Source organism: Cygnus atratus, chromosome 3 (assembly GCF_013377495.2).
Source record: "Cygnus atratus isolate AKBS03 ecotype Queensland, Australia chromosome 3, CAtr_DNAZoo_HiC_assembly, whole genome shotgun sequence".
In the NCBI taxonomy this organism is placed as follows: domain Eukaryota; kingdom Metazoa; phylum Chordata; class Aves; order Anseriformes; family Anatidae; genus Cygnus; species Cygnus atratus.
The window spans coordinates 67515765-67528308 of NC_066364.1; the positions used below are offsets into that span (position 1 = coordinate 67515765).

Consider the following 12544-nt stretch of genomic DNA (forward strand, 5'->3'; position numbering starts at 1 on the left):
GCTATCGTCTCACTGAAAGCAAATGTGAAATAAGGTTTTTAAATGTCCAGGCCAGTTCTGAAAATGTATCTTAGACAACAAACTCATGCACAAATATCTTCATATTATCCTATGAAAAACTGCATCTATGATCAAATAGATCATTCACTCAGTGGGAGAGGACAAGATCTTTTTTATTTTTTTTTCCTTCATTGTTGAAACATTCCCCATTTTTTTCCCCAAACCATGCTCTATGGAGGATATTATTCTCACCACAAAATTTCAATAAAAGAAACTTCTTTTTTTCCACAGTAGAATAATGATGCATGCAACTTTCAGCTTAATTTTTGAATAATAATATTTGTGTTTATTTCATATTTTTATTTATAGATATGTATTTAATATTTTGAACAATTGCTATTGAAAATACTTATGATAATGAGGGAAAGTTTTCCCCCTTCCTAATAAGTGACCTGCATATATCTGTGTATAAAACTGAAGAAAAAAATCCCTCTTTGTTTACTTCAGAAGTAGAAGACACATCAAATTATTTTTCAAGTGTTTTAAAAGGCTGATGTAAACAAGCAGTATCTAGTTTTCTACTTCTAATCCTAAACCAGCTTGTCAATCTGGCAAGTGATGTATTTGTGACTGTTCCAAAGCAGAATGGAGAAAAGTTGAAAATATTGCAGTTGCCTAAGCCAGCAGGAGAGGCAGGAGGCTACCCATCCTGTTTGATGTATCCAAGGAAAGGTCAGCCTTCTGCGTCAGTCACAAACCAAATGGAAAACCTCCAGTGGGAAGTAAGGGCAAGCAAGTAAAGTGTTCCTGCATACACACACCTTTTCCCAAAAGAAATCCCATATGCATGAAGTCGTATCTATGCTTAGGACCCAAGCTACGCATTTTCACATTTTTAAACAGAAATTTTGTCTGAGATTTTCAGGTGTAGAAGAAATTTTCATTAGTCCCTCAAGTCCATTTAAAATATTGGAGGAGTTCTTAACATTACGTATATTTAAACAAAAATCTCTGTGTATGAAGACATTGCACAGTTTTTTTTTTTTCTTGTTTTTTTTTGTCATTAAGATTTTATAATACATGTTAACACAGAAATCCTAACAAAATTCAAACTACACCAAAGAAAATTCTCAGTTAAATACTACTACACCATCCATCTATTAGTGTGCTTCAAGTGTCTTCAGAGGCAATTTTCCACTCAAATTTTCATAATGAGATAAGAAGTGAGAGTGGACAACCATTAGAAGACCAGTTTTCGAGACAAGGCTTTAAAATTGTATGTCTAACTTTTGAGAACCATTCACTAGTTTAAACTAAAATTAGTTCAGTCAACACTAGGTGGAAACAGCCATAATAATATCTGATCTGTGCAAATTGGTTTTCACTTGATGTATATATGCCAATATTCAAAAAAATTGTAAACCAGAAGGCTGCAAATTTATGAGAACTAGTCCCCATAAATTTAAAATTTTATCATGTGTGAAGCTTCCTTTTAAATGAGAGCAGTAAACTTGTAAGTGAAACTTGTAAATCATTTTGATCACTATCTGTTCCATATGTGTGATATATAAATATACTTGAAAGTCCACATTGAACTTTGTAGGTAGGTCTGAATTTTTTTTACTTCAATTTTTGTCTCATTTTAGGATATGGGAGGGTGTTCATAGGAACTCTAGTATCATACATGAATATGCATTTCATAACTTGTGTATGCAGTGCTGCAGTGCTGCTTTACATACTGCAGGAAGTAAATAATTCTTTAGGAAATGATCCAACTACTTAAATCTAGAATCTTTACAAAATACAACTGAATTCTGATTCATAGCAACTGTGAATCAGCTTCAAATTTCCAGTTTCTTACTAAGATATGTTTCTATAAAGCTTACTTGCTTTGTGTTTTTAATTTAACAAAACAATATTTATAGCATACCTCAGTGTATAAATATCTTCCTCTACTAATATAGTAGAGACAGAACTAACTGGGACCTCTACCCTTTTTCAGATAACTGTAGCACTGATTCAAACCAATAAGTTTGCCATGATAACAAAAAGATTTATTGTCTGCATATTTTGTAAGTTACATTCATTCTGAAAAAATAGTAAAGTTTCTTCAGATATTTTTTTATATATAAGGAATAGTTTCATCATCAAAGCTACAAACAACCAAATGTAGAATAACCAGTGACTTTAGACATCAAACAAGAAAAGGGACTGTGTTTTTCTCTGTATGCTTTGGCAGTTCCAAAGTATTGCATTCAAAACACCACTAAAAACATGGGATACATTTCTGGTTCTAATATAAATTGTATATCGTGAACTATTAAAAATGTGAGTAAAAAGGAAAGATGCAGTCGAAGGTCAAAGAATTTGTAATACTTTTTTTTTTTTCTCTGATTGGCAAGCTGCTATTAAAAAACATACTCTTTTGCTCAGTAGTAAACTTCAGATTTTTTTATAATGCAATTTTAGACCCTTCGCACATTCTTTTCCTCACATTTTCACACTTGTTTATGAAGCTGTCTGCACATGTATCCGTCTTATCATACAGTCTTATCTGACTTTGTACCACACCTAAAATAAGCCAATTGACTAGTAATGATGGGCTCTTTTCAGCTGCACGCTCTTTTTCAAATGAATTTATTGAAGTAAAGGATTTACAGCATATGGACTCACAGACTTCTCATAATTTTAACTGGCATCCATATGTACAGCTTTCAGTAGAGAACTCTAGAGTAGTATTTACAATGTAAATATCAACTTTTATTACATAAGAAACAAATATATCACAACTTTCACTTCACAACATATTTGTTCTGGTTTGATGACTAAAGTCGTCTCTTTGAAATACTACATGGAACTCAAAAATAACGTGTTCTTGTTGTAGACTTTACCAGGTGCCTTTCAGAGGTCCTGAAATGCAAAGGAGAAATATGTTTTAAAAATCATTTTGGTAAGCAATTGCATCATGAGGTATATAAAAGCAGACAGGAGACAAGAATTAACAATGGTAAAAAACAGCCACTGTTTTTAGGACTCAGAAGGGGCTCTTCGCAGGAGCTTCGTGGTCATTACAACTGGCAGACAAGGTTGTAGGACCAAGAATAAAGGTTGAAGATTTATTGTAAAATTGTTACTGCACATTGTCCTACAGTGCTGAACAGCTCACTTTGAAAATATCTGTATCCTTCAGACAGATTGAATTCAGGCTGCTTGATAAACACTGTCAAGAACTGGGCACTATGACGAAATGACCAATAACAGCCAATATTAAGTAAACTTTTCATCTGTAGGAAGATCTGAATCAGCAGTACAGTCGATAAAAAAGGAAAGGACCAAAAATATTTCCAAGTGAATACGATCAACCCACTGCATAATCCAGAAGCAGATATTTTTTGAATAACATTGTCCAGAAAGAATCTTTTCTGAATCCCATCAAATAGAAATAATTCTGTTCCTTCAAGCATAAGCCATTATTGTCCTTTCTAATATTTGGGGGCCTTTAGAGGAATAGCCAAATTTGTGGAAAAGAAAAAAAAATTTCTTTCATTCTCTGAAATAAATAACAGTTTGGAGAAAATTGTTTTTTATTTCCCTGAAAATATTATCTTCAGAATTATAGTTTTCATCTTACTTGTAGCTCTGACACAGCTGAATGGCAAAAAATAACACCCAAAAGAACAACAACAAAACTATCAACAATTTCTTAACACAATTTTAAGAATAACAAGCCTGATAAGTTTTTACATTACCCTTTCAATTTTATGTCCCTGCAAGTGCTGTGATGTAAAAGGATTTACGTCTAAGTAAATCAAAGAAATGTTTGTGAATGAGCTTTGAAAAATAGTAACAGCTAAATGGAAAACAGTAACTGCAATATTTGCCTGCCCAACGATCCATCTACACCACATTTCAGATGGGAGCCAAGAACTTCCTTAACGCTTAGGGTTCACATTTCTGATTCTCTTAGTTCTAGGGGCAACTGAGGTAGATGATGTTAAACAAAATGGGTAGTTTTTTTTTTTTTTTTTTAATTAAAAGAAGTATCACTGAGTTTGTTCTCTGAAGAAATAATAATCTTTATAATTAAAAATGAGTCAATTCTGATTTTATGCCATGGTGCATACAGGTTGAAACACCCAAGTGAGTTAGGTACATTATTAACAGTGCCGTTTAATCAGGAACTTTCAATAACAGCAATCATGGGATAGTTTAATTATTCTTATTAAAATGATTATTATATTCACACACAATCCCTATAGAAAGAAGTAGCATTTTATGGAACATGGCTTTTTATGCTTTTCTGATGTGCCACATTTCATGTATGACTGATCTCGCTTTATGAGTAAAGTTAGCTAACAGCATAAGGAAAGAAAATCTGGGCATACCAGGGGGAGGTGGCTCAGCAGCTCATCTACAGAAACATCATCATAGTTTTCTGAAAAGGAAGGTTCAAGAATTTCTGCTTCATCACGAAGTTTAGAGGGGTTTAGCTCTTCCTGGCTGTTGTGGATCAAAAACAAGTTTTATTGCCTTCAGAAGAAAAAGCAAACAAGAAGCAAAGCCTTGTTCTGACTTTATCTATTGTACATTTTGTTAAACTTATACAGAAGTGTTATGAATAACATGAATTAGCACATTTAGAAGAGGTGAAGAGACAAGATATTTAGAAGAGGTTGTCTGAGTGAATATACAAGAGAATAAGCCCTAAAAAACATACTGGTACTTCTCACCTATACTGATTAGGACATATGATCTTTAGGGGACTTCTGAATTTTTTGTATTTACTTAAAGATAGATTTTCATCAAATAATGTGTTTCCCTTAAAAAAAAAAAAAAAAGTTGTTGATGTTCCATAGCTATGTGATTTCTTCTTTAAGAGGCTTTTTTTACACATAAAATCAATTTAAGAATATGTCAGAAGCTTTTTAAGATTACTAGATGCTATCTCCTCGTTATTCTTTTACTCTAATCTGATTGTAGCCTCTGTTTCAGAATTGAAGAAAATGCTGTATGTATTTGAAAGTCATGTTATAAACTATGTTAAAAAGTCATTAATGTTCATTGTCATTTGTTTGTCCTCTTTACATATGTATATATAAGTGGTCATAAATTTTTTATGTTTAGTACTATACATCTATGGAAATAAATATGTTTTCTTTATTGTAGTACCTTCTTTTTCCAGTTAAAACTGAGTTTAAATATTTCTTCACAGCCATTTGCTTCCGAAAGCGGCTGTAGTTGTCGGTGAAGACAGCATCAGAGTGGCGTTTGACAGGACTGTCCTGGGAACTGGCAACATACAACAATCATGAAGGAAAAATTAATAGACAATAACAGTTTAAAAGAAGATACTATTAAATAGGTAAAATAAACTTTACAATGTTGAGCTAAATAAAATCTAATTTTCATTTCGGCTTTCATTTACAGCTATGACTTTGGATCTTTCTGCACTTGAAAAGTCATTGCCTCTATTGCTTTATTTGTATCGTAATATCAAGGACCGATTTCTCAATTCTCAATGACTTCCAGAGCTCCTGTCACAGGAGGTCTGCAGGATCAAGTGGCTGTGCAAGAATTTTACAATTTTGTCCTATGTGTTCTCATAGCCCCCATTACTCTTTAACAAACCGACTTTATTCTGTTTTCTTTCATTTGCTTAAATACATTTTAGTCCAATACCAAGGTGAAGACTAGTTTAAGTCAGAGTAACCTCTTAAAAGGCCTGGTCTCTGTTCACGTTTAACTCAGTGAGGACTGAGCCTGCCTCTGAGGAAAGGGAGAGCGTAACATTACATATATAGCTGCAAAAGTTTGTTTTAAGGAAGTATCAGAAGAATAAAACACAATTTGTGAAATCCAAACTTGAAGGTGTATTTTTCATGCATGGTCTTGGGACACCTCAGGGTGTTCTGATTTCAGTGATCTATGTTACTTTATAGCATAAGAGAAACTGGCCCTATAAGTTCTGGAACAAAGGCAGCATTGACATAAATAGGTCAAAATGGAGGACCTAATTTTCACTCAGCTTTTAAGCAGTAAGTAGGCATTAATAGGAACTGTCATATTGGTTCAGACCAAAGTATCTTATTATTCTGTTCCCAAGAATGCCCAATAGCTGCTGCCTAGGGATACTGAAAGAAAGAGAAGTACAGGGTGATCCTTCTCAGCACCCTGAGACCATTCGTTCACGAACTCCCTGCTCTGAAAATTGCATCCAGACCCCTTGTCTACAGATTTGCCTCATTCTTTTTTGAATCCTTCTACAATGCAGATCTCCCAAAGTGCTCTGGCAATGGTTTCTACAGTAGCAAAAATATCATCCCTTTTTGTTGTCACTGTAAACCAGTTGTTTCTTAACTTCATTGAATATCCCCCTGTTGTTACATAAGTATTGAGTAATCATTCAGCTTTTGTTTGCTTTTTCCAGTCATTCACCAAGCCAGTAAAATCATTATCAAAAAAAAAAAAAAAAGCAAATTTGGCATGGTAATCATTATACTATTACCAGTATTTATTAACAGCTATGTGCAGTGCCTGTTGCTATATCCCTCACAGGTGTATCAGAAATAAATAGTAATGTATGCATTCAGTAACAAAACCCACTAAGTTATCATATAGGATTTTTGACTCCCCCATTATTATATCAATTGCCCTTTCATTACCTCTCAATTACAAAAATGAGAACTTAGGTACAGAAGGGTGAAAAATTGCCAATGAAGCCAGCTAGGAAAAAACTCTACCTAATGCAAGTGTCACCTCACCTAACTCGTTTTCTAATAAGCGAATGCAGATATCTCTTCACAGCAAGTTTAGCCAAAAGATGGCTGTAGACACTGGTGAAAATTCCATCAGCATGCCTTGCATTTCTGAAATGGACAATAAATAAACTCTACAATACAACCTGGGTTTATATCATTTTGATAATGTTCATTTTGTAAACATACTGCTTTCCTTAAGTTATCTCTTGCACATATTAAATTAAGCTAGTTTCATAAAACACCTTCCAGATTTTCACAATATGTATATATATATTTTTACCCTTCCTGGGAAGTGAATGAACTCATCATGCCAGAAAGGCAATGCAATCAACATTTCTGCAGACATTCCTACTGCTACAAGTATTCAACCAGAGCGTGTGTGTTGTTTTTTCAATACTTGATTCTTCCTTTCCTATATCTGTTTGAAAAATGTAACAGATCTTTTGACATAAGTCAAGCAATGCATCACCATTTGCATTTATGACAATAAAGAAACTCACCTATCAATAATTCTGGACAGATCAAAATAGAATTTCTCATTTTCAGGTAGTGTGTTCTGCAAAATGTCTGATTCAGACTTTAAAGACCCATGGGCACGGTCAGGTTCACTGGCTGCATCAAATGGCATTCTGTTTCCCAATCTGTTGGAGAAGAAAACCACATGAAGTGCAGTTGACTGAGGATATGCAACATTTCATTGTAACTTAGCATTCTGTTTTGTGGTAAAAAAAATCTCTACCTACTTCTTTAATCTGTAAGCCATTTTAAAGTAGTCTGGATAAAACAAAAATCATTTTCACGTTTAATCCATGCTCAGTGATAAAGTAACTAGCCTAACAGATCTCCTTTCTCTGTAATGCGTGCATTTGAGAAATATGTTGTCATTGCACACAATTAACTCCAGTGAACAGTGCATAATGTATGGCAATTCCAGCTCAAGTGGCAAACACTTTTCATAACAGCTATATTTTATATGAACAAGGAATGAAATTGCCCACTTTTGCCCATGCAAATTGAAAAGAGTTCCTGTAAAGTACTTACCTTCCAATTAAGACTTAAACACTGAAGTGCATATGAAACAGTTCTTAGGCCTCTTCTATAGGAAGGCAAACACACCCTCCAGAACTTCAAACCAAATACGAAGTGCAGTCACATAACTCTAATGCTTTTTTATTGTCCTCCATTTAAATTAATTTACTAGTTGCAAGTTAAAAACTGTTCACAAACCTTTCAAATGTATCACTGCAAGTGCTCTGTATAAACCGATTTACATTTACTTCCCATTCTTGTAAACTGCTGTTTCTTATGATGTGTCATATTTTATCGAGGACAACCTGACTGAATAGCAGTAGTTTGGCATCAGATGTTTTGTCTATCTGCTGTTGTGTTCTGTGGCAGCCTACCATTCCTATGGTAAACCCATGCGTGTGGTGATGTGAAAAAAGCACATGTGAAAAATGAAAAAGATAAATTTCCTCGCGAGCTTACAGTTATTATAGCTATTAGTAAGACTTACATACTTGAGGCTTGTAAGACCTCTCTGGTTAAAATAAATAAATAAATAAATAAATAAATAAAGTTGTTGCTGTGTAAAGCAAACTAACTCAAGTCTTGGAAATAAATCACTGTGCTGTATTCATATATCTTTTTTCTGTATTGTTTTCACACTTTATGTTCCTCCAACCCACATGTGAAACACTATAACACCTGATTTAATTTAGTTAGATAACTAATAAAAAATTCAGCAATTCAAAACATGTAGCGGTACAAAACCTATATATCGATCCATACAGACCACATCCCCTCATTCATGATTTGGGAATTTTTAATCTATTTATTTATTTATTTATTTACTTTTCTCCTATGGATATCTATGCTTTTGAAAAGAAAAAAGACAGCAGTTCAGCTATCCACTTAGCCGACCTGTGGAAATGAAGGGGCTTTCCCACAAGAAAAGCAGAGTGTTTTGCTGGACACCCACTATTCCCCAGAGCGCATTTTAGCATATATCCTCTACGCCTTTCACAAGTACAGCGGTCACCGCTATTCGGTTCATGGGGCGGCATTGTCAACAGTGCCTCTGAGGATGCGTGCTTGCCTCGGGGGCTTTTAAAGACGGGGCGAGACCGGGCTTCCCCAGCCACGTTTTACCAAAGCCTCAGTTCCGAGCGCGCCCCCGGTGACCTCTCGGGGTCCCATCCCCGAGCAAGCAGAGCAGCCCCCCAGCCGCCCTCGGTCCTTACCGCGGCACGGCAGGGAAGGCGGCCCCCCGGGGGGGCAGCGCCCTTGCCCGCCAGCAGAGAGCGCTGAGGAGGGCGAGGGCGAGGAGGAGCGGGGAGGCTCCGCGGTGCTCCATGGCCGCCACCTGCGGAGGGAAGAGCGCAGCCGTCACCGCACCGCTCCGCACAGCGCGGGGTCCGCGAGGGGAGAGGGATGCTGCCAGCAGCAGCGTCGACGGGGCGGAGGAGATGCCAGAGGGGAAGGGAGAGGAAGAAGCCCTCGAAGCTGCAGAGGGCAGTGGTTCCCGGGACGTAGCAGTTAAAGCTTAAATATATAAGGTGTATGGTAAAGACAGAAGGGCATCTCCCCGGCTACCCAGGGCGGTCAGAGCCACTCTCCGCCGCTTCCCTAAAGGGCCGGGAGGGCAGAAGGAGACTGGTGCCGGGGCCACCCTCCTCACCCGCTGGGAAGTTGCCGCTGCGGTGGAGGGAAAGTTACTCACGGAGCCGCGAGTCCGTCGGTGGGGCTGGCTGGGCTGGCAAGGGGTGCTGCGCTGCGCTGCGCTGCTGGGGACGGCGGCCTGCGCCCTGCCCCGCTGCCGGGCTGAGAGGCTGCAGGAGACGGCGGCGGAGGGCGAGGAGGACGAGGAGGAGGAGAAGAGGAGAGCTCCGTCCCGCCGCACGATCTGAGCTGCCCGCCGCTCCGCCGCGTTTTATAGCGTTTACACGTTTCTGCTTCCGAAGAAGCAATCACGTTACTGGGGAGACGTCACCCTTCCCAAGGGGACGGTCGCTTTGTTCAGGACAGTCAGAGACTTATATTTAATTCATGAGCAGACGCGCACCCTGCCTCCCCCCTCATCCCCCTCTTCCATTATTTGATTTATATTAATGAGTTAGTTTTGCGGGGAGCAGGGCCCCGTCGGCAGCCTGATTCCTCCTCGCAAGGCAGGAGAGCAGGCGGCCAGTGGCTGCTCCGGGAGGGGGGAGCTGGGAACCGCCACCCCCGGGGCCCTTCCCTCCCCGCCGAGTCTCCCCCTTGCCCCTCCATCCCATAGCCGGCGCTTTTAGGCTCACCCGGTCCCTTTCTGCCCCCAGCAGGTCCCCATCCCCGCCGGGGTGCGTGCCCGGGGCGCGCCGTCGGATGATCTTTCTTATTTATTTATTTATTTATTCATTCATTCTTTCATCGATTGATTTATTTTAAGCGGGGTGTTCGCCAGCCTTTGCTTTTTCGTTGAAGCTGTGTGTGTTCCCGGGTAAAAAATCGCCCCCCCATAAGCAAGCAGCGAGGGCGCTTGCGACGTTTCGGCGGCTCCCAGCGCGGGCACCCCGGGGGCTAATTCCCAGGGGCTTGGGTCACTGCCACAGCCGAGGGTTTCGACATGGAGCTCTCCCTGCCTCAAAGAGATCCGTGGGCAGCGGGGAAAGAAACGCGGGGAAGGTGGGCGTGGGACCCGCGGGTTCCTGCGAGCACCTCTTCGGTGTCTCACCAAGCCCTGCCCTGAAGTACCTGCCAAAGAATCACGGCAAGAACTGGATCGAAGAACGCCATTACCCTCTTTTCCTCCCCCCTCCCCACCTGTTTTTCCTTGGGCTTTTCTGTGCCTCTGGTCCTCCTGCTCAGAAGTTAACGATTGTACCCAGTCCTTGCAGACGGTTTCACTATTTCCTCTTACTTCTAACAAGTTTCTTTGTTCCATGTTTCGCTAAAGGTTAGGCAGGCTCAACGGCGAAGATTCTGCGATGCTTAATCACATTTTCTAATCCAGTTACATAAAAATTAAGTGAATTAGATTAAAAATGCCTGGAAATTTGTTTCTCGGATGACAGCCGTGACTAAAACCAGAGTTCCTGCAGTAGTCTAATTTCAGGAAATTTTCCCCTTGTTACTACATAACTAGAGGTCGAGGAAGCAATTCAGTTCTGGAATGGCGAGATGAGCATCAATAGCACCGTAATCCCCTCACCCCCGAAATATCCATCCAAGGTGTTTCGGCGTCGTGCTGCGTGCACGACCTGCTGGACTTCACCGAAGTGCCTGAGAGACGAGAGGGGAGGCGAAATCTGTCTCCTGGGTGTTGAAGAGCAGAACAGAGAAGCGGAGCTCTGCCCCTGCAAAGGCTGCGGCTGCTCAGCCTCCCGGCTGGGGGGAGCGGGCAGGGGGCTCAGGGCACTCCCCGGCCCCGCTCCTTCACCCCGTCACTGCCGAGGATGAGGCCGCGCTCTGCCATGGGAAAAGCCCAAGGGCAGCCGGAGGCAGGAGCCGGAGGGAAAAAAAAGACATTGCCTTTCAGCTTGTTCATTTTAGCTGATGCAGGAGAGCGGGGCGTAGTGGCAGGCTGTGGGCCCTGGGAAGGAGGGGGGGAGCTGCGGGCTGCTCGCCCCTAAGGGGTGCGGGAAACGCAAGCCGGCTGTCAGTCGCTACGTACGTGCTGTATGGGAGGCTGCATAGAAAACGTGTATAGTTTTCACTGCCAAAAAAATGAGGATCACTGGTACTTTTTTAGTACTTTTTAACCATACCATACCATACCCACTTATTTACTGTATCTGGTAAATCTGGTTTGTCATATAATTTTTTTTTTCCTTTTTGACAGATAATAAAAAATCACCTGTTCACTGGAACAGGTTGCCCAGAGAAGCTGCGGATGCCCCATCCCTGGAGGTGTTCAAGGCCAGGTTGTATGGGGCTTTGGGCAACATGATCTAGTGGGTGGCATCCCTAACCATGGCAGGAGGGTTGAAACTACATGATCTTTAAGGTGTCTTCCAAGCCAAGCCATTCTATGATTGTACGCATAAAATAGATTGGAGAAGTGAGAAACATTCTGCACGGTTGGATAAAATGGCCTTCAGAACCACTCTATAGATGGCAGTATTCCTGAAAAAAATATATAAATAAAAATAAATAAAACAAAATAAAATAAAATAAAATAAAATAATAAAATAAAAATAAAATAAAATAAAATAAAGTAAAATAAAATAAAATAAAATAAAATAAAATAAAAATAAAATAAAATAAAATAAAATAAAGTAAAGTAAAATAAAATAAAATAAAATAATAAAATAAAAAAATAAAATAAAATAAAATTAAATTAAAATAAAATAAAATAAAAAAACACCTCTGTAGCCTCTTTTTCATGATTTAAGCTACCTTCAGCATATTCATTCTTAGCACATCAACTATTTTTGCTATTCTATAGACAGGAAACTGAGTCACAGGGAGATCAAGTGGATTTCCCATGTTTATGCAGGAAATCTGTAGCAGAGCCTTGGAATGACCCCAGACACTTTTCAATTGCAATAACAATTGTTCCTTTAACACCCTGTTGTACTTGCCATCTCCTCCTCCTCGGGAATCAAAGTAAGCTGAAGAGGAGGAGATGCTACCTCCTTCTTTTTTTTAGTTCTCCCTCTCATTTCCCAAGACAATTTTCACAGAAGGAGGTTTTGAGATGACTGAGAAGGGTGTGGGGTGACAATCCAAATTCTAGTCACTTCCTTTTTTTGTTTGTTTTTTTTGTTTGTTTGTTTTAATGAAATACTGTATTAGTTCTGCATCAT

The 12544-nt window shown here is 39.4% G+C and overlaps 1 protein-coding gene across 1 annotated transcript; it reads right to left on the minus strand.

Annotated features, from left to right (window-relative positions):
- Positions 1 to 2806: 2806 nt before the first annotated feature.
- VIP (vasoactive intestinal peptide) lies at positions 2807 to 9117 on the minus strand. Its single transcript, XM_035538857.2, has 6 exons — positions 9002 to 9117; positions 7259 to 7399; positions 6762 to 6866; positions 5170 to 5289; positions 4386 to 4500; positions 2807 to 2910 (listed from the first exon to the last, which is right to left on the minus strand). The coding sequence occupies exons 1-6, from the start codon at positions 9112 to 9114 to the stop codon at positions 2902 to 2904; spliced, it is 603 nt and encodes a 200-aa protein (XP_035394750.1). The 5' UTR covers positions 9115 to 9117; the 3' UTR covers positions 2807 to 2901.
- Between the last annotated feature and the right edge of the window lie 3427 nt (positions 9118 to 12544).

Bases quoted from the DNA above. Each gene is read 5' to 3' on its own strand.
- VIP (XM_035538857.2), bottom strand. From the start codon at position 9,114: ATGGAGCACCGCGGAGCCTCCCCGCTCCTCCTCGCCCTCGCCCTCCTC. The intron at 6,867-7,258 runs GTGAGTTTCTTT...TGTCCATTTCAG, and splicing joins CTGTCCAGAATTATTGATAG to AAATGCAAGGCATGCTGATG. The intron at 5,290-6,761 runs GTGAGGTGACAC...GTATGTTGCCAG, and splicing joins CTTATTAGAAAACGAGTTAG to TTCCCAGGACAGTCCTGTCA.